Source organism: Dromiciops gliroides, chromosome 2 (genome assembly GCF_019393635.1).
Source record: "Dromiciops gliroides isolate mDroGli1 chromosome 2, mDroGli1.pri, whole genome shotgun sequence".
Lineage (NCBI taxonomy): Eukaryota > Metazoa > Chordata > Mammalia > Microbiotheria > Microbiotheriidae > Dromiciops > Dromiciops gliroides.
Genome location: NC_057862.1, coordinates 613,835,567 through 613,857,745, shown reverse-complemented (window position 1 = coordinate 613,857,745; position 22,179 = coordinate 613,835,567). Strand labels below are relative to the sequence as shown.

General features: G+C 36.5%; 1 protein-coding gene across 7 annotated transcripts in view; it reads right to left on the bottom strand.

Annotated features, from left to right (window-relative positions):
- Nucleotides 1–22,179, bottom strand: part of SLC8A1 (solute carrier family 8 member A1) — a 519,883-nt gene that overhangs the window by 63,044 nt on the left and 434,660 nt on the right. For 3 of the 7 annotated variants that reach the window (XM_043983113.1, XM_043983112.1, XM_043983111.1), the window contains 4 exons: nt 18,280–18,386; nt 11,423–11,440; nt 11,298–11,312; nt 6,928–6,996 (listed from right to left, as the gene is read on the bottom strand). In XM_043983113.1, coding sequence (XP_043839048.1) covers nt 6,928–6,996; nt 11,298–11,312; nt 11,423–11,440; nt 18,280–18,386 — 209 coding nt within the window. Of the gene's footprint in view, nt 1–6,927; nt 6,997–11,297; nt 11,313–11,422; nt 11,441–17,549; nt 17,654–18,279; nt 18,387–22,179 lie in introns of all 7 variants that reach the window. The other 4 variants (XM_043983115.1, XM_043983114.1, XM_043983117.1 and 1 more) reach the window with 4 other exon arrangements.

Below are 22,179 nucleotides of genomic sequence, written 5' to 3'. Positions count from 1 at the left end.
TCACCTTCAATATCCAATTTCCACTTCTTCCATGGAGCCTCTATTGCCCATATGTATCAAAAATGTGCTCATTTGCTTCTCCTTTAATTCTTGCCTGTCCCAATCTCACAGGGTACTTGGGCAATGAGGGTTAAGTGACTTGCCCAGGGTCACACAGCTAGTAAGTGTCAGGTGTCTGAGGCCAGATTTGAACTCAGGAATCCTGAGCCAGTGCTTTATCCACTGTGCCACCTAGCTGCCCCCTTTTTTTCCTCACTGGGTGTTTCTACATTATAACACTGTTTAAATGTTTAGTTACCTTTCTTTCTCACTGAATTTTCAGTTATGTATGACTCCTCATGACCCTATTTGGGTTGTTTTTTTGGGCAAAGACACTGGAATGGTTTTCCATTTCCTTTTCCAGCTCATTTTCCAGATAAGGAAACTGAGGCAAACAGGCTGAAGTGACTTGCCCAGGTCACACAGCTAAGTGTCTGAGGTCAGATTTGAACTCAGGTCTTCCTGACTCTGGGCCCTGTGATCTATCCATTGTGCCACCTAGATGCCCCATATTTCTTTATGCATGTCTTATTCCCATCTGGGCAGTGTTTCCTAAGGGCAAGACCAGTCTGTCTTATACTTTTAAAAAACCTGTCGAAATCCTTTGCCTTCCCTTCCTTCCTCTCCTTTCTCTCTCTCCTCAACTCTTTACCATCTGTTTTGTGACCTCCTTTCTCAAACAAAACTATTTTCTTTAAAGTTACCAAAGAATTCTTAGTTGCCAAAACCCAATAGTCTTTTCTCAATTCTAATCCTTCCTGAATGCTCTGCAGCATTAAACATAGCTGAGCACCACCTCCTCCTAGATATTCTCTCCTCTCTGGATTTCTGTGACCTTGCTCTCTTGGTTATAATGTAGGCACTAAATAAATGCCTGTGGATGAATTGATTCGTTTTCTACCTCTCTGTTTGTTCCTTCTCCATCTCTTTTGTTGTGTCATCGTCTATGTCACATCCCCTAATGTAGGGGTATATCAAGGCTCTGTCCTAAGCACTCTTCTCTCCTCTCTCTCTATACTCTTCTAGTGATTTCATCTACTTTCATTATTTCATTATCTCAATGCAGATGATGCTCAGATGTATATAGCCATCGCACATCTCTTCTGTGACTTTTTTTTTTTGGCAGGGCAATGAGCATTAAGTGACTTTGCTGAGGATCACATGGCTGGTAAGTGTCAAGTGTCTGCGGGCAGATTTGAATTGAATTCCTCCTGAATCCAGGGCTGGTGCTTTATCCATTGTGCCACCTAGCTGCCCCCTTGCCTATTGTATATCTCAAACTGAATATCCTATAACTCCAAGTCCAAAACAGAATTCATTATCTTTCCCCCAAAACCTACAACTCTTACAAATTTCTCCCTTTTTTGCTGAGGATTATACTATCCTACCAGTAACCCAACTTCACAATGTTGGAATCATCTTCAGATCTTCTTTCTCCTTTATCCCACATATCCAATCAGTTACTAAATCCTCTGTATTATTATTATTATTATTATTATTATTATTATTATTATTATTATTATTTTTGGTGAGGCAATTGGGGTTAAGTGACTTGCCCAGGGTCACACAACTAGTAAGTGTCACGTGTCTGAGGCTGGATTTGAACTCAGGTCCTCCTGAATTCAGGGCCAGTGCTCTATCACTGTACCACCTAGCTGCCCCTAAATCCTCTGTATTCTACTCAGATGGCTGTTGCCCTACTTCCAATCCTTATCACCTATCTATCACCTTTACTATTGAAATAGTATCCTAATTGGCCTTTTTGCCTGAAGTTTCTTTTTTGTCTAAAAGCCTGCACACCACTGCCAAAGTGGCATCCTAATTCACAGATCTAACTGTGTCACATCTCTGTTCCATAAACTCCAGTGAGTCATTATCTGTAGGATCAAAGAAAACTCCTTTGGTTGCCATTTAAAGCCCTTCAAAAACTGACTCAAATCGACTTTTCTAGCTTTGTTATATATTATTGCTCTATAGTCCAGGAACATCAACCTTCAGGAAAAAGATGACCTTTCATTTTTCCATTTTTTTGCTTTTTCAAAAGCTGTACCTCATCCCTGGAATGCCCTTCCTCATTTCCTCTGACTCACATAATTCCTTGTTTCCTTTAAAGCTCATGATAAAAGGCCACTTCCTATATGATCCCCCCAGCTGCTGGTGTCTTCTCTCACCTTTGATCACTATTTCATTATTCTATCTACTTACATATGTGCACGTTCTTTTCTCCAATAGAATGTAAACTCATTGAAAGCAAGGAGTGTTTTTTTTTTTCAGTCTTTATACCTCCAGTGTCCACTGGCACAGTGTAGGTACTATATGAATGCATACTTGGTGATTATATGGAGTTTAGGACCATGCACATAATAAGCACTCAGTCTCTATTGATCAATTGATTGTGTAATTTAAATTACCATGTGACCTTAGCAAACTTGATATCGTTTTCTGTGCATATATTTTTCTTTATCAAATATTATTTCTTTTTTTCTTCTTCCTTTTTTTTTTTTTTTGGTGAGGCATTTGGGGTTAAGTGACTTGCCCAGGGTCACACAGCTAGTAAGTGTCAAGTCTCTGAGGCTGGATTTGAACTCAGGTCCTTCTGAATCCAGGGCCGGTGCTCTATACACTGCACCACCTAGATGACACTCAAATTTGATTTCTTTATCAAATATAGAGCCGTGTGAAACATTAGAGGCCATTTATTCTAACTCCCTTATTTTACCACAGGGAAATAAAGGGCACACAGATAATAAATGCCAGAAAAGGGTTTCAAATGTAGCTCTTCTGTTGAAAATACGGACTTTTTCCACCATCTCACCAAAGAGCATTTATGATTTGACAAGGGTATCAAAAAGGTTATGGCTGCAGTCAATCATATTTTCAAATATATTGTAATACCTGGGAAAAAGTGGTTAGAAAAACCTAAACTTCTACTGCTGGTAGAATATAACTAAGATGATATGAGGTCCTTCAAGGAGTGGCTAGTTTTTGCCTTTCTTTCTATCCCCTTGTAACCCTGGCATGGATACTCAGCATATAGTAGGTACATGCAAAATGCTTGTTGATGAAATGACGATTAGGTTGTAGATTCTCAACACTGTTTATGGAATGAATCCTCAGATGTGAGAATTTGTTTCTATTAGTACTTTTGTGTGCCTGTAACCATTTGTATTCTAAATAAGGCCTTCACTTACGAATGGGCTAGTGAATTCAGCTTATTCTTCTCCAGCTTTTGTTTGCTTGCAGACTTTACCCACTCCAGGCATTAAATCCCAAACCATCAATTCACCTGTGTCCAAGGTCAGTTTCATTTTCTTGTTCTTGAGATCAAGATAGTGTACTTCTGTCTCTACAATTGCAGGGAGTTATTCAATACCATATATACATTTTTAAAAATAATTTTGATGTGTGGGATGTTTTGAACATTTGGATCTAAATTACTTAATAGCTTCTCCTCAGTCAAACAATATCATTTGAGATTCAAATAAATGACTGGAATCTATTATGAAAGTAAATATTAATGGGAGTATGAGAAAAACAATTTGGTAATAAATAGCTCCCCTTTTCCTTCTGAGTAATTAACTGATCTCAAATAATGAAATTTAATGGGAAACTTGACAACTGGGGTGAAAAAATAATTTTTAGGAAGAAAGAAATCTTGATATATTCTAAGACTATGACTATTTTTTGGAGCAAAAGTGTTTGGGGTGAAAAGGACTAGAGATTCCCATCTAGAAAAGAACACAAAAGATCCCTATGCTTTTCCTGATTTTACTTATAATTGACATTTGTGATAGTTGTTTTAAGTTTTACAAAATTCATTATATACACTATTATATACATCTGAGTCTCACAACTTGCCCAAGGTCACCCAGGGAGTAAATGTTAGAAATTATATCTGAGTGTCATCTAGGTGGCACAGTGGATAGAGCACTGGCCCTGGTGTCAGGAGGACCTGAGTTCAAATCCGGCCTCAGACAACACTTACTAGCTGTGTGACCCTGGGCAAGTCACTTAACCCCAATTGCCTCACTAAAAAAAAAAAAAATGAAAGAAAGAAATTATATCTGAGCCTCTTGTCTTCCTAAGTCAAAGATAAGCCCACTCTCCGCTACACTGTATGGAGTATTGAAGAGTTCTAAATGAGAAGAAGGTGGTATTCACTCTTTTTCTTGTTCCAAATAAGTGGCTTGCCCAAGGTCACACAGCTAGTAAGTGTCAAGTGTCTGAGGTCAAATTTGAACTCAGGTCCTCCTGAATCCAGGGCCAGTGCTTTATCCACTGTTCCACCTAGTTGCCCCCTAACCCTAAGTTTTTACAGGCTATGTCAGCTCAGCACAAGTTCAGGGACGTCTTACCATTCTGGCAAGGTTGCAAACATAGATCTGGTGATGTAATACATGCCTATTATTCAAGGATCAGCCAAACCAAATTGGAGGGATTCATTGATAGAATGAGATAAATTCTGGGAGGCCTTGGAGATTCATGAAGATCTCTTCTACAGTGTGGAGGGTTTGTGACCTCTGTGCCAAGGGATAAATTCGTGGACCCTTTATGGTTTCTGGATAAATGAAGCCTGAATAGAAATGGGAATCCAGAGGACCATCTGGAGGACAAACCTGCTTTTGGTTGTTCTCATCGTTCTCAAAACACAACTTCAATTTCACTATCATTGTCATGCTGGATATTTTTAGTGCTCTGGCAACCCCTGATTGAAAATTTGGGGCCTGCATGTTTGGGGCTCAACATTACAGATCAAATCTATGGTTCATATTAGAGGTGTTGTGTTGAAATACTTATAGGGACAGTCAGAAGTATTTCTAATGCCACAAACACTGATATTGATGACCACTGTATAGTAAGTATCCTATCTTAACCTGACCAATGAATTACACTAAATGTGAATATCAGCTTTGATATCAGCCTGAACCCAACCCAAACTCTAGCTGTTTCATGATTGTTAACACTTTGTGGTTTTTGTGAATTCCTGGTAGAGAAACTATCCATCTATCCATCCATACATCCATCCATCCATCTATCTATCTACATTTCTTTCTTTCTCTTTCTTTTCTTTCTTTCATCTATGTGCCATATATATGTATATAATATTTATATACATATATTTATATAATTATATATGCATCTCTCTATATACATAGATACACACATATACATGGGCAAGTAGTGAAGTTGATAGAGCACTGGATTTAAAGTCAGGAAATTCTGAGTTAACTAGCTTTGTGACCTTAAGCCACTAACCTAATATCTCTGCCTCAGTTTCTTCATCTGCCAAATGAGAATACTAATAGTATCTTCATCCTAGGGCTGTTAGAAGGATCAAATGAGATAATGCATGTAAAAGATTTGCAAGGGGCGGCTAGGTGGCTCAGTGGATAAAGCATTGGCCTTGGATTCAGGATGACCTGAGTTCAAATCCAGCCTGACACTTGACACTTACTAGCTGTGTGACCCTGAGCAAGTCACTTAATCCTCATTCCCAAACAAAAACAAAAACAAAAAAACAAAAAAGCTTTGCAAACCTTAAAATCCTATTAAAATACTAGCTATGATTATTTTAGGAAGGAGAGAGATATTTTACATACATATAAAGCAGAAAGAGAGGCAGATGTGTATAGTGGAAAGCACACTTACTATATTGTGAGTCTGGAGGCCTAGATTCAAGTATTGGTTCTGCCACAAAAATAGTATTGTGACCTCAGTCACTTCTTCATCATCATCATCACCATGACGATGATCATCCTCATCCTCATAGCTAGCATACATATAGGTATATATGTATATATGTATGTCTGTGTGTGTATAGATAGATAGATAGATAGATAGATAGGCTTGCAAAGCATTTTACAAATATGATTTCATTTTATCCTCACAACCTTAGGAGGTAAGTGCTATTATCACTCCCATTTTACAGATGAAAGCCTTAAGATAGACAGGTTAAATAAGTGCCAAGGGAAGACTTGAACTCAGGTCTTCCTGAGCTCCATATTGGTAAAATGAAAAGTTAGTAAAACTGACCTCTTGGGTTTCTTTTACTTCTGCTGTTTTATGATTTCTAGATGGGAAAAAGTTGAGGATAACAAGCCTCTTAGCTTTGTTTTTTAAAGAATTCCCCTGTTATTTGAGATGAAAGATTTTTTTTTCTTCTGGGAAGAAATATTTGAAGATGTTGGAAAATAGAGGCATTGAAGAGGCAAAAATAGTTGGGAACAATTTCTTTAAGTAGGCTTATGGAGGCTGAGTAATGCTTTCTGCACTTCTCTGACAAGGTAACTTTCTATATACAATTCTATATACATATATATGTATGTATGTATATATATTTGTGTGTGTATGTATATATATGTGTGTGTGTGTGTGTGTGTGTGTGTATAAAATTGTATGTGTGCATAGCCAGATAGTGCAGAGGATAAAGTGCTGGGAAGACCTAAGTTCAAATCGAACTTCAGACCCATATTAGCTGTGTGACCCTTGGCAAATCACTTAACCCTGTTTGCCTCAGTTTCCTCATCTGTAAAATGACCAGGAGAAGGAACTAGCAAACTTAGTATCTTTTCCAAGAAACTCCAAAAGGGGTCATGAAGAGTCTGATATGACTGAAAGGACTGAAAAACAACAACTATATATATTTAGAGTTATGTTGAATTTGCATACTCTATTCACTGCCTATAGCTCTGCCCTTTTCTCCCCTCAGCTCCTGAGAAGTTATCTAAGCAGAAGAGATCTGTTTCTCACTGATGTAGTTTTAAAAATCAATGATCAAGAGTGGATAACATATACAAACTGATGGCTGTGCATAAAGTATACTTGAAAGCTTTTAGCTCTGAGTTAATTAAATTGTGGTTTTTGAAGCAATCATGATGAAATGAGTACCTGCAATGTTGATTACAGTAGAGGGAATTGGGTGCTCTCTAGCATGGACTTTCCTGAAGACAGGTTGGCCTAGCAAAAGGATTGGCAGAAAATCAGCAGAACAGATTACACTGGTTTAGTCTTGAAATTTCTCGGTGGAGTTAGTAAACAAAATTTCACACACGCACACACACACATACAAACATGCATGTGTTATTTTCCACATCAGTCAAGCCTTCAGTGTTTTACCTTTATTCTAGGATCAAATCAAACTCCTGTGCTTGGCACTGAAAGCCCTTTATAATCTGGCTCTGACCTTCCTTTCCAGTCTTATCATATGTTGTTCCTCTTCATTCATTTGTCAGACCCCTCAAACTGGTCTACTTTGAGATCCTCTTACACAATGGACAATGTCACATCTCTGTAATTTTGCATAGGCCACTCTCCATGCCTGAATGCATTTCTTTCTTATGTATATTTCTTAGAATCCTGTTCCCTTCAAAGCTCAGCTCAAATTCTATCTCCTGCATGAAATCTTTCTTGATTCCCCATGACACTGAATTCCCCCCCCCATTATTTTATATTCATTTTATTTCTATTTTATATTCTGGTCTTGTAAGAAACTTGAGGGAAGGGATTGTTTAATTTTTGTTTTCATGTCCTCAGCATTTAGCATACTGCTTAATATATATTTGGCACTTAATAAATAAATGCTTATTGATTTATTCTAAGCAGAGCTACTATAGAGGGAATTCTTTTTTTTAAATCATGTTTCCCACAAGCTAGGATGAATAAATGAACCACCAAAGCCAGCCCCATTTCACTATTCTCTAGGGGAGGACCAAGTATCTATCCATAGGTGGTTCTCGGGAATACCTTGGTCTTTCAAGTTGTTGGGTTCCCTGGCATTTCCTTTGTGAACTGAAAAGGCTTGAAATTGCTAAAGATATTCTGCTGAGCCCCAACCTTTGCAGGGGGCCATCATCATGAATTAACTGCAGGTAGGGTTTCCACTGAAGTGTATGCTCCTGTGGATTGCAGCTGCCAGATGAACTGAGTATCAGCTACAAATGGGTGTCCCAGAGTGTTGATAGCTTCTCACCAGAAAATGTATTTTGCCATGACTGGAAAATCCATTTCCAAGCTTAGATATAGGAACTATGCTACAAATGTATTCATCTATTATACTCTGAATATTCTGTCTACATATATGATGATATTACACTCCAACATCATGATTATTATATGATAGTCATTAATTAGGGCTAAGCTAGTCAAATTTAAATAAAAATAGGGGCAATTAATTCATACATAAAAGATCCCTTTGGGCCATATATGGACTTAGTTTTTAGTTGTGATGTTATCTTTATTTTATTGTATTTTTATCTATTTTGTTAAATATTTCCCAGTTATATTTTAATCTGGTTTGGGCTATACAGAGGAATAATGTAGGCCTCATGTGACCTACCGGCCACATATTTGACACCTCTGATTGAAGCTGCTTCTCTTATTTTGATGATAGATGCTTGATTTCTTTCTTACTTAGATCACAAAAATTTAAATAACTGTACACAAAAATCTCCAAGTTGGTTTTGTTTCTTTTTTCATTTTTCTTTGTTTAGCTGATTATCTTCCTCTCTCTCTTCTTCTCTCTTCTCTCTCTTCTCTCTCTCTTCTCTCTCTTTTCTCTCTTCTCTCTCTTCCTCTTTTCTCTCTGTCTCTGTCTCTCTTTTTCTCTCTGTCTCTCTCTCTTCCTCCCCTTCCCCCTCTTTTTCTTTGTTAATATATGCACTTATGATCACTTACCAGGTAAAACTGATACCTGGAGCTAACAGACCTTTCTACTCTTTAAATGACTGGCTGCTTTTCAGCAAAATATATATTTTCAACACTTTGGGGATAGGAACTGATGTTACATGAACTACATACTGTTGGAATGGTGGGCATTGCTACTGATAGATGTGTTATGGGAACCATGGGATGACAAAGCACAAGAAGACCAGATACAGAATTTGCAGTTCCAGAAGTGCCACTACTCCAAGTCCATAGTTAATGAAAATACTGGAATATTGGAATTGGACTCTAGATGAAGTCACTTGTTTTTACTTTCCCTATATTCCTTAGGCAATTCAGAATTTCACATGTTATAGCATACTTTCATAGGGGTGCTATAGGTGAAAACCCAGGGTCAGGCTCATCCTTTTCTATAATCCATGTCACAATTGACTTGAAAGAAAAGCACTATCAAGATGTAATGTTGGATGTAGAATTAAAGATACCCTACAACTCTTAGAACCTTTTCTCAAGGCATTGTCAATAGATTGATTAAAAGAAAAGCCTTACTGGGGCAAGGGGACTACAAAAAAGAGTTGGGATACATGAAATCAGTATCTAGAAAAGTAATCTATGGGCTGTGTAGTCCTGAGGGGTGCCAGGGGATGATCAGAGGGCCTTGGGGTGCCTTCTTTTATTTTAACTATGTGCATTTAATTTCTCAGAAGCTTGAATAAACAATGTAGGGGTTTGTGACTCTGGTCTTAATTCTGGAAATCTTGAGAGAAAGTGACATTTTACCAATGACAGCTTATTTCCAAAAGTTAAAAAGGAATTTGTCTAAAGTATGATGGTATACTTAAAAAAAAAATGAAAATCAAGCAACATAGTCACAAATGGTCCATGTGAAAGTGAGGGATATAGAAAAAAAACAGTGTACCTATATAGAGAACTCTCTGAAGAGCTAGAATTTTAAAATGACATATACAAAAGAGGAAAGGAGAGACACATAAGGAAAGGTATAGCAAAAATATGTAAGAAAACTATAGGGAAAGAACAAATCTAGAATGAGTTTAAACTTAGGACGTGAGGATAATAAAAAGAGCTTTTAAGCAATTAAAACAAGAAATACTGTCACTAATATTTCTAATAAAATAATAATAGAGGTGATAATGGGCATCCTTGCTTCACCCCTGCTTTTTTTTGGTTATATAAAATTAAAAAGTTTTTGCACAAACAAAACTAGTGTAAGCAAGATTATAAGGGAAGTAGAAAACTGGGAAAGAATTTTTGAAACAAATATCTCTGATAAAGGCCTCATTTCTCAAATATATAGAGAAGTGAGTCAAGTGTATAAAAATACAAGTCATTCCCCAATTGATAAATGGTCAAAGTATATGAACAAGCAGTTCTCAAAGAAATCAAAGATATCTTTAATCATATGAAAAAATGCTCTAGATCACTACTGATCAGAGAAATGCAAATTAAAACAACTCTGAGGTATCACCTCACACCTATCAGAGTGGCAAATATAACAAGTAATGTAAACTATGGATAGTCCCATTTGAGAGGGAATATGACATACTGTCAAAAGATAGAGGAAAAATATTAAACCACTGTGTTTCTCTATCAAGTAAAATAAACATCAGACTGGAAGGAGCCAAACGAATATGGGGATAATGGAGAAAACTGTAGCTCAAAATGGATAAGGAAGAATAAGAAAGTTTCTAATCATCTAAATGAATTTAATTCTCTTTTTAAATACCGTTTTGAAAAATGGTGACACTTATGAACTGCTTCAAATGCCATCATCTTTATTATTAAAAACTGGGATAAATACAGAAAAATACTTACCACATTTGTCTGTGTCACAGTGGGACACCTTGTATTTGAATGGTATGTGGAAGAGAGTGTCTAGATTAATAGACATAATTTGTTCAAAGGCTAGGAACAGGTGGAACAGGAGAAAGAAGATAATGGAAGCTATATTTTGGCTTTCTAATTCTCAGAGCTGTATGAAAATGGTATAGTTTGCCTTGTGAGGTAGTGACTGATATTTGGGAGGACAAAAGAACCTTCCCATAGTGTGGGGGTCCCTTGGAACATTTATTAGAAAAAAGATTATGGACATAAAGCTAACTCAATATAATTCCTGTAAGATTATCTATCTATCTATCTATCTATCTATCTATCTATCTATCTATCTATCTATCTATCTATCTATCTATCTATCTATCTGAGGATAGAAACACTGTAATATATCTACCAACCCAAGTATTTTGGGGATAATATTTTATAAACCTTAAATTTTTCTAGCGATGTTATTACTATAATACATACTTTGTCTCCCCTATAGCAGTGACATGCACAGAGAAATCTCTCAATAAATACCTGTTGATTAATTATATTGACATGTGAAACATTAGATTGTTAATTAAGTTTTCTCTTTGAAAAAAATGCTTTCTGATGAACACAATGCATGTGATATGAGGAAAATCAGTAGTACTATGCTTTTCCATCAATTTATGTTAATCAAAGTGACACAAGGCTCAATATTGTTTTGTGTGATTTTTAGTGTATATAGGAATGAAATGAAGGACACTTGGTATTTTCCTTACCATAGCGGGTTTTCCCTTAAAGCAGATTGAAGAAGATAAAAAGAAGCATGATGAAAAATAAATTAATAAGTACTATGGTGTGATCAAAGAGAAATCTGATGGCATTAGACTTTAAAATTCCATACCTGTTATGGTGAAGCCACCTAAAAACAATGAAAGAGAAAAAAGAATATTAATTATGATTTATTCAAAGTACATCAGATATACCCAACCCCTTTGACATTAGATTTCCTGGCTACCCACCCACACAATGAAAAGTTTTATACATTATATTTATAAATATGGGAAATCATTTGTTAAAGTATAAATTCCATGACTTTTAAGTGTTAGTGTGACTAAATTCAAAATCACAATAAACTTAGTTCACACATGGCTCACAAATCATTCATCTTTAAGATAGTTCATCTTTATAATGTAAATGGACCACAAATTAGTGGACATTCGGAAAAAAACTGGACTAATATACGTCCTAAAACGACAATCTTGGTAATAAACCAACAGTTCCAAAACAAAAGTCAGACATATGAAAAATGCCTTGACATACACACACACACACATATACATACATATGGAAAGAAAAACCTGGAGAAATGAAGAACAACAGCAAGAAATGAAATGCTTACCAAGCTCATTCAACAACAGGGCTGTGAAGGAAACAGACAAAGACAAACACAGAATAAGAGAACAAATGAATAATGAAAATAAAAAGGAATATCCACAGAAAGAAATCCAGGCAGATCTGGTTAGAGGGCAAGAAAATCACTGCTCAAAATTCAGGGTACCATGAGGCATTCTGGTGTGGGGAAAAATGTCCTACCTTTGGTCCCTAAGAAGCCTGCCTTTCTATACATGCGTGTTTATGCAAACACATACATATGTGTCTACATGTCTACATGAATATACATGTAGATATAATTAAATTTTCCACACTATTTATACACTACATATCTTATATACTACATATGCATATCCTTAAGTAGAAAGATTTTATTAGATAAATCTGAATATTTCTTGGAGTTATTAAAAAACGATTACAAGGGAGTTCTAAATCAGGCAAGATCTCAAGAGTTAAGGGTATCCTATTCACTGGGAACAGGAAGAAAAAGCACATGGAAATGTATCCTTTGCTGTCTGGCTTGAGATGGGATGCATACCCTGAATTTAGACTATATGGATATTTTATTTTCATGAAATTCACGAAGTAAAATCCCTTTCAATTTGTACATTAAGGAAGTAAAGCTAACTAATTGGTCATTATATTTGACTTTTATAACCTTTTCGAAAGGAACTTATTTATTTATTTATTTTTTGCAGGGTAATGGGGGTTAAGTGACTTGCCCAGGGTCACATAACTAGTAAGTATCAAGTGTCTGAGGTCAGATTTGAACTCAGGTCCTCCTGACTCCAGGGCCAGTGCTTTATCCACTGTGCCACCTAACTGCCCCCTCAAAAGTAACTTAAGAAGGACTCTAGTACATGGCTACTGCTACCAAAATTTTGGGAAAATGATTTTATTATTTTTTAATACTATACCTTTTAGGACTGTATCTTTTTAGAACTATACTTTAATCCCAGAATCAACTCAGAAGATAAATTTTGTTTTCATTTTCAGTCATGAAATTAAATATATCAAAATTACCTGATGAGGGATGTTGGAGAGAATATACCAATGACATTCTCACACTCTGTTCTTTAATTTTAGTGGCATTAAAGGATACTTCCTAATTATGTTGGTAGTGTCATAAATCTACATGGTGGATGTGGAAATTGGATAATACTATAAATGAATTTTAATTTGCTTTTATATAGCACTGTATGAACCAATGGACCAATGAAATGTATTAATTAGTCTAAGACTCCCTTCCTATTAAAGATGGTTCAATGAAGGGATATATTCAGATGTAGATAGATTTTTCTTGTATTAAAATGAAACAATTTAGAGAAGTTATATCGATCAAATCTATTTTTTGGGGGGTAGGGGTAGGATACTGAGGGTTAAGTGACTTGCCCAGGGTCACACAGCTAGCAAGTGTCAAGTGTCTGAGGCAGGATTTGAACTCAGGTCCTCCTGAATCCAGGGCTGGTGCTTTACTCATTGTGCCACCTAGCTGCCCCTTGACTATATCTTTGAAAGAACACAGTATGGCTTTTTCAATTATTTGTTTCCTCAGTACTAATGGACAACTGAGGGGAGAGCAGGAGGAAGAACACTAAATTTGGGGTTAGATTTGGCTTCTAGTCATGACACTGACCCTTCTGATCTATGCAACCCAGGACTACCAACATGATCACATAATGTCACTGGGGGAGGGCAGCATGGAAGAATGGGGCAGAGGTCAGCTGACTTGGATTTAGATCCTGGCTCTGAATTTGAAGATTTGTGTAATTTCAGAGAAGTCATTCATACTTCTCTGAGCTTCAGTTCATCAATTTTTTTTGCAGGGCAATGAGGGTTAAGTGACTTGCCTAGAGTCACACAGCTAGTAAGTGTTAAGTGTCTGAGGCCGGATTTGAACTCAGGTCCTCCTGAATCCAGGGCCAGTACTTTATCCATTGCACCACCCAGCTGCCCCCATCACTTTTTAAAATAAAAAGAGCAGTGCTTGATGATCTAGGAGTTCTTTCCAAATTTTATAGCCTATGATTCTGGGAGGGATGGTGACGATCACCAATTTTTTACACACAAGGAAACATGAAGTTATGAGTTTGTTTGTTTTTTCCTGACAAATTAGGTCACATATCTATTAAGTGGAAGAGTCAAGTCTAACAGTGGTCTTTGTACTCTGAGTACAATGCTCTTTCCAATACACCTTGGTTAACTTGAGCTCTCTAATCCTAATAGTGATACTATTGAAGACCTCAGTCCACATACTGCCTTCCAGTTGGAGGAGGTATAGGAAAAAAGGTATGGAATTTATTACCTTTATGATTTTGGACAAGTCACTTAAACATCACAGGTCTCAATTTCCTCATATATAAAATGAGGAGGTCAGACTGGATGAGGTCCTTCCAGTTCTAGACCCTCTTATATACAAACTTGGGTAATAATACTTGTGCTATTTATTTCACAGGATATCTGGGTGGCACAAGAGATAGAGCATTGAACCTGGAGTTAAGAAGACCTGAATTAAAATCTGGCCTCAGATTTGGTGACCTTGGGAAAGTCAATTAACCTCTGTTTCCTTCAGTTTCCTTAATGGTAAAATGGGGATAACAATAACAACTACCTCCTAGGATTATTGTGAGAGTCAAATAAGATAAAATTTACAAAGTTCTTATTACAGTGCCTGAAATGCAGTTAGCGTTTAATAAATGCTTTTCTTCCTTCCATCCATTAATAGATTATTTGAAAAATAATATGCATATATAATACATATATTCATGTAAATATATGCATATATAATCATTAATTCCTTTTTTATTAAATTTCCATCATCAGGCAAAGAAATACTTTAAAAAACCCCAGACATTTAAGACCTTAGATTTAGAAATGGAAGGAACTTCAAAGGCCTCCTAATACAATCCTCTCATTTATAGATAAAACGGAGTTGAGGTACCAGGAGGTTAAGTTAATTACTACTTAAGGTCACCCAGGCAGTATTTGAATTTAGCATCCCTTACTCTAGAGCTAGGAGGTCTTTCCCTTCTACCATATTGTCTCCTAATGTTAACCCAACTGTATCTAAATTTCCTTCACTTTTGGTAATAGTTCAATTTTGGAAGAAAAGCATAATTATTTGGGTATTTAGCAGCCCAATTAAATGCTGGTTTTTAAAGGTCATTTGACTTAGTGTTCTTCATTTGAATTTCCCCTTTTCAAAAGCACGAAGCAGTATCTCTCTTTTATGAGCCTCAAGTTCCATGCTTATTGGGTGAGGTTATCCAGACTCCTTATATGACACATAACTTATATTTATTAGTCAATAATTGAAAATTACTCATGACTTTAGGATGGCCTATGTTTATATTAAAGTAGCCCACATCATCAAAGGATTTGGCCAGAGTCAAATGTTCATTAAGCAGGAGAACTATACAAATCAGTGCTGATCCCTGGACCTGACAACTGAAAAAAAATTAGGGCAGGGGATAAAGAAATCAGATCCTATGTAAAAAATCTGAATAAATACAATGACTGCACTAGTACCAGCTCTCAGCCTAGATTTCATAGTCCTGACCATCAGTAACTTTAATATTATTGCAAGGGTACATGCCAGAAGTTCCTAGAAGGATGATGTGTGTATGTATGTTTTAGCATAATTTCAAGGCCAATTTGGTGTCTTTCTTCTAGAAAATTCAAACCTTTCAAGAAAGGGACAGAAGACACAGACATAGCTGATTTCTTCTCTATGTGGTTTTTTAAAATGTGTGAATGACTCAGTTAAGTTTAGCCCTAAAATGTTATTAAATTAATGTTGCCTCAATTTCAATTCTACTAAATAGTTTCAAAAGCAACAATTCTTCAAAAGTTAAACCTTTCTTGAAGGAACATACATATCCTATTAACAAAATGACAGTTGGTCATGGTTTCAGATACTAGCAAATCTTCTGTGTTGAATCTGGTGATATAAGAGAGACATCGAGCTCTGATATAATACTACCTTTTGTGAGATTCACTTTTAAAGAATGTTCCTTTTATTACATTTTATCTGTCTGCTTCTAGGCTTCTAAAGCAAATCTCAATTTCAGGATTCTTGAAAGTAGTTAATTTTGTTGCCTTGAATTCAGCTATTGCCAGTCATCCTTACCTAGTCTTTATTATTGGTTTATTGTTTTTTAAATTACAAGGTCTATAAAGCCAGAATCTATTGGGGGTAAACATTTTTGCTTTATGGGTGGCATAATGGATTTTGTTTGTTTCAGACTGAGTGTCCCTATCTCACACCTGTTGGAAGTTCAGTAAACACTCAGGGGCATGATTCCACTGCTGGCTGGCATGGAAGCTTTGACCTGCTCCATTTCTGCCTCAGGCTGGTTAGTCAGTCCTTAGGCAGCCTAGTACTCCTCTACTCCTTGGTGTCAAATTGGGTGGCTCTCATTGTCTTTAGCCCTCCCAGCACCTGTTATCCTAGAATGATGAGCTTTTTCCATTATATCATGCTGTCTCTCAATGTTAGTCCAACTGTATCTAATTTTTTTTTACTCTTGTTAATCATTCCCTTTTTGGAAGGAAAGCATGCATACTCCTGAACTAAAACAAACCACCAGCCACAGCTTCCCCAGGAGTGGGGATTACAGGTGTTTGCCACAACACTTGGCCAAGTGAGCATAATGGAAAAAGCAATTGACTGGTGATCAGAAGCTTGGGTTTAGTTCCCAAACTTGGGTAATAATACTTGTGCTATTTATTTCACAGGATATCTGGGTGGCACAAGAGATAGTTTGCCTCATGTAGAGAAAGGAATACGGAGACAATAATTTATTAAGCACCTACTATGTGCCTGGCACTGTGCTGAATACTTTACATATATTATCTCATATAATATGGAGATGGCAGTAACCTGACAAACTACTTCTTTGGGTGGGCAAGTTCAAAAAAGATCGAATATATAAAATATTTCATATATAAAAATTTTGTTCGTTGTAAAGTGCTTTATAAATGTCTATTTATTGTTGTTCTTGTTTGGGATAAGGACGGGGCCTGTGATTTCCTTTGTATAGTGAAATCCCTGGTGAGAACACTTCTACAATGAAAATTCTCTACAACTTATACCTTTAGGGAGTTGTCTAAGGAACTGAGAGATGTACGTAACTTGTACAGGGTCACATAGCTAGTAGGTTTCAGAGGTGGGACCTGAACCAAGGCCTTTCTGTCTTTGTAGCTAGCTCTACACTGTGCTCTACTGTCTCACATTGTTGTTTCTTTTTATTAAAAGAACTATACTAAATTATATTAGTGAGAATCAAATATAAAGATAAAAATGATGAGACCAACAGTATCCTGGGTAAGGGAAAAATATTTTAAACTATTATATCAACTTTTCTGAATTAATGAAATGCTTTCCATTTCATGAGGTTGTTGGCATGTAGTTATAGACTGGGTTAGTTGGTATTCTACCACCGGTTCCTTTAGTGGGCAATGATTGGTGCACTGGGGAGTTAGAAAAAGAAACTTAAAACTGCTAAAGCTTTTAAGGAGACAAAGTAAAGTATTTTGGTAGCCAAAGGGGAAGAAGAGAGTTAAGCGTGAGAGTAAGGAGATACGGAGAGAGAGAGTACAATTTCTCGCTGGTATATCTTGGTATACTCTCACACCTTTCATTCCTCTTCTTATCCATATTGGTTCCTCAAGCACAAGGGAGAAACTGCACTCTTTCTCATATTCCTCACGGTCAAATATTCTAAGGGTAATGATCTTCCTGTGGGAACATAAGACAAAGGCAAAACAAATGGTTGGATTCACACACTCATGCTTTAGGTGTCCACCAAGCTCGATGTCACTGTGATGTTATGGAAGGAGATTGTTGCATCACATCCACCTCCATTAATTATGTAAAAGGGCATAAGGGCTAATCAGGTTCTGGCCCCATTCAGTCTCACCAATGAAGCCCCTGGAGAGAGGCAAATTAACTTCAGTTTATACTATTCAATATCCTTACACTGAAGAGCACAAACATATTTTTCCCTGATACATTTATTTCAGCCGATTCAAATTTTGTGGCTCTGTACCTCATTCCAAAGTGGATAGAGTTATTGAATCAAAAGATTAGCAATACCTCCCTAGGGAGCATAGGATTCCCAGAATCCTGTGCTGGGATCTAAGACTAGAGAATTGTGGTATCATAGAATTAGAGTTGGAAAAGACCTTATAGTTCATGAGAGGTCAGTGGGAAAATGCTTGGATTATTGTTGGAAAGCCCATGCCCCGTTACATAGGCGGAGGGATGTGTGCCTTGTAAATAATGTTTTGAACAGTGCTGGGCGTCCAAGTGTAGTATAAACAGGCACAGGCATTTTAGGCTCAACTTTGGAGCATCTCCCCCACCTTTCTTCTCACTCATCTCCACCAGTCGGGGTTCTCCAATCTCAAGGAAGAAGGTCTTGTTTTTCTCATATTCCTCATCATCAATTACCTTGACTGATATTGTTTTGCTGAAACAGAGAAGAATAGAGATTGACGAACAAGGGGAAAAGGATAGAAGGAGGAGAGGAAACACAAAAAGGACAGAAAAGTTAACAGACTTTAGGTTCAAGCAGAGAGCAACTGAGAAACTATCCTGTTGTCTGCTATTTCTTTAAGATTGGCAAGGTAATACCAAGTAGGATATGCCCTCTTGGCTCCCTTGCTCCACACCTTAATTAAGCACCAGACAAAGGTTAGGGTGATCAGTTCTAATTAATAGAGAGGAAGAGGGAATAGGATTTGTGATCAAAATAAGAAGCAGAAAAAGCAGAGAAGTAGAATTCACAATCAGAACTCACATGAAGTACAGGAGGAAAATATGTTTATTTTGCAAAATAATCTGACATGAGACATTGACTAAGCTGGTACCAGAAATTCACAGTATGAAGAGAGAAGGAAAATCAAAGCATTTGACTTATGTTTTCCTGTTACCTAGAAGCAAAATCACATTTGATTTCATTAGATTTTCAAAGACCATAATGGTCCTGTGATCAAGATTCACTTGTTTGTATTTCATTTGCCTTTTGCTAAATTAAGGCTATTCTTTTGGAAGAGGGTAGAAAAGAGTGATAATAATTTGATGTAAATCCAACCCCCCTAGCTCCATCATTTTTCAGATACCTTTTCTCCTGGCTAAGTTTCTAGGATGTGCTACCAGACTGATTAATTTCTACAATAGAGGTGGCAAGGAGAATACACACCCTATCAAGTTGACTCTTTGTAATGAGAATCCATGGCCTGAAAGTAATGCTAACTGTTAAGGATTTACACTCAAATATCCCATATATCCCAAATATTCCATAAATTATCCAGAACACTAAAACATCCATTTGCTCTTTAAAATATTTAGTTGCACTGAAGGATTGGCTTAGTGTATAAATAAATCCACCATTAATGAAAGAAAACCTTCTCAACTCATGTTTAAGCATTTATTAAGCACCCATTATGGGTGCTGAGACTATAGAGACAAAAATAAAACAATCTCTACTCTCAAGTTCATATTCTATTGAGGGAGACAACATATAGACACAGGGATAAGAACTGCCCTGTGATTTCACTGGTTCTGGGGAAATACTTCCTAAAGGAACCCTTTACCCGTGCAGAGTATTACTTTCTTGGCAACCTACAGAGCCTCACCTAGAGCATTGAGAAGTTAATTTTGTTGTATAGAGTTCCACAGACAGTATTGTCAGAATCAGACCAAGGCTAGCTCTCTGTCTATTCATTGCACATTATTTTGCCCCCTCTTCTCCTCTGTCTTTCCCCACTGGGCGCAAGTATACACACACATGCACACACTATGCATACATAAACTGTAGATATGTGTATATGCAAATATGTATATAGAGAGAATAAATGCAAATACAAAAATAAAAAAGAAATGCAAAATATCTAGGAAAGAAAGATACTAAAAATGGTGGAGAGCCTGAAAAGCTTTGTGTTGAAGGTGACACTTAAGCTGTGACTTGAAGGAAGATTGGTATTCTCTGAGGTAGAGGCAAGGAGAGCATGTATTCTAGTCATGAGGAATGCCTAGAGCAAAGGGATGGAGAAAGGAGATGTAATGCCTCAGATGGTATACTCTCTCTACCAATGCCTACTGGCAACTGTTTTGCAGTTTATAGCCTTAGAGAATTAGTTGCATGAATGACTTGTACAAGGTCACACAATCAATGTGTGAGAACTTTAATCTAGAATTTATTAATTCTGAGTCTTGCTCTTTATTGACTGTACCATATTGCCTCGGTGAATTACAAGATGTCACAATCTAGATTGCCCCATTACAAAGTAACATGAGTCCATGGGATTAGAGTTTCATTACCCAAGCCAAATATATCCTCCAGAAAAGAGAGGGACATTGAGTACTTAGATGGAGACCAAATGCTAACCAGTGACAAATTATCACATCTCCTGGTATGTTTTTCTTCATTTCATACATGGTAATTCACAAAGCCACTCTATATACTTGAGGGTTAGTTAATATGGGTGGGCACTTGGAGTAGATCCTACACATCTAGAAAGACAACTTTTTATCTAACACAAATTATAGAAATTCAGGGGGGCCCTGTCCAAATCAGTCCTGAGATCCAGTGTGAGCAGATGCATTCAAAATATTTTGTAAAACACTGAATTTGGGGAATAGTGATGTCTAATAGGCATTTCAGAAGAGAATTTGATAATGAAAATAAAGTAGACCTATATTGGTACCTTCATGCAATCTATCAGGTTGCTATGCTAAATACGTAGAACTTAGGATGCTTACTTTTTGTTTTTACATATTCCTTTCCATTCTTGACATGTTAATGAGAATCATAAAAAGCTAAATATGGAAAATTTGAACTGGTATTGGATGTACCAGATTCCTATTCAAAATAGCTTAATGGGGGGATTCAGCCAGAAGGAACTTCATAGTTACTCGCAATTAGATTATGACATAACAATATAGTCTTTTTTTTTAAAGTCTTCTATGTACTCATAAAACAATGATAACAACAGTATTTTGTTTACAAAGTACTATGACATATATACTATCATTCAATAATTTGAGAGTCCACATGACGTAGTGTAAAGAATGTAGATTTAGAATTAGGAATACCTGCCTTGGTCTCTACCTCCATGACTTTGGGCCAGCCATTTTCCTCTTTTGAAACCAAGATATTTGGACTAGAAAAAGCCTATCCTCTCTCCAAGTTCCTAGTCTGTGACGATTTTCTCTTCAACACTTAGTTGTAGTGTGACAATAGCTATGTCCTCTCTGATCTTCAGTTTCCTCATCTGGAAAATGGAATATTGCTACCTAGAGTAACAATCCCACAAGGTTGGTTATGAGGGTTACATAAAATCATATACATAAGCTCTGGGCAAATTCTCAAGAGATACATATATGTCATTTGTCATTATCTTCAAAATAATTCTATATTCTTCTATTCCTTGATGTGATCTGCTCAGTCCTGCCATCTATCTTGCCAGATATTTCACTGGATTATCAAGACAAAGGATAAATAGGAAGTGTGATATGGCAGGTGGTACTCATCCTACTGCTAGCATTAGCACAAAAGACAGCTAAGTAAACATATTTAGTAAGAACCTTATATATTTATACCCAAAGGGTAATATGCCGAAAAATTTGTCCATCTTTCATAATGAAGAATAAGCAACAATACAATAGACATTATTTCATCTACTTGATAGTAAGAAGTATATCTGGAAGTAAATTTGCTCTTCATAGTTATAATAGCCTCATCTATTAAACTCTGAGCAATGAAAAACATAGCTTGAAGGATCCATACAATGTGTACAATGAAATGAATATCTAGGGTTTTTTTGTTAATATAAAATCAGTTATTCCTCAAGATCAGCATACACAGATAATTATACTTCTGAAGAAGGAACAGACTATTGGAGAATTGTGATGCTGGAAATCATTTTATATGAAGAAAACAGAAGAAAGAAATGTTTAAGGGTAGGTGGCAAAGCTTCTTAGAGGCGATAGAGTTTGCATGATATGTTTTTTCAAAATCATTAGTAATAATAAGATCAATAATGCCCTGTAGGAGCCATTAAATTATGTACTAATTTCCCACCTTATGCACAACAAAGCTATTATTAGGAACCTTAATTAACAAAGACATCTCAATCAATCTTAGGTAGCAGTTCTTGCTCACCAGTTCCCTCATGTCCAGAGAAGCAAGATGTCTTTTTTTTTAAGAACAGGTAATATTCACAGATTTACTTAAAAGGGACACATTATTGTCTACCATG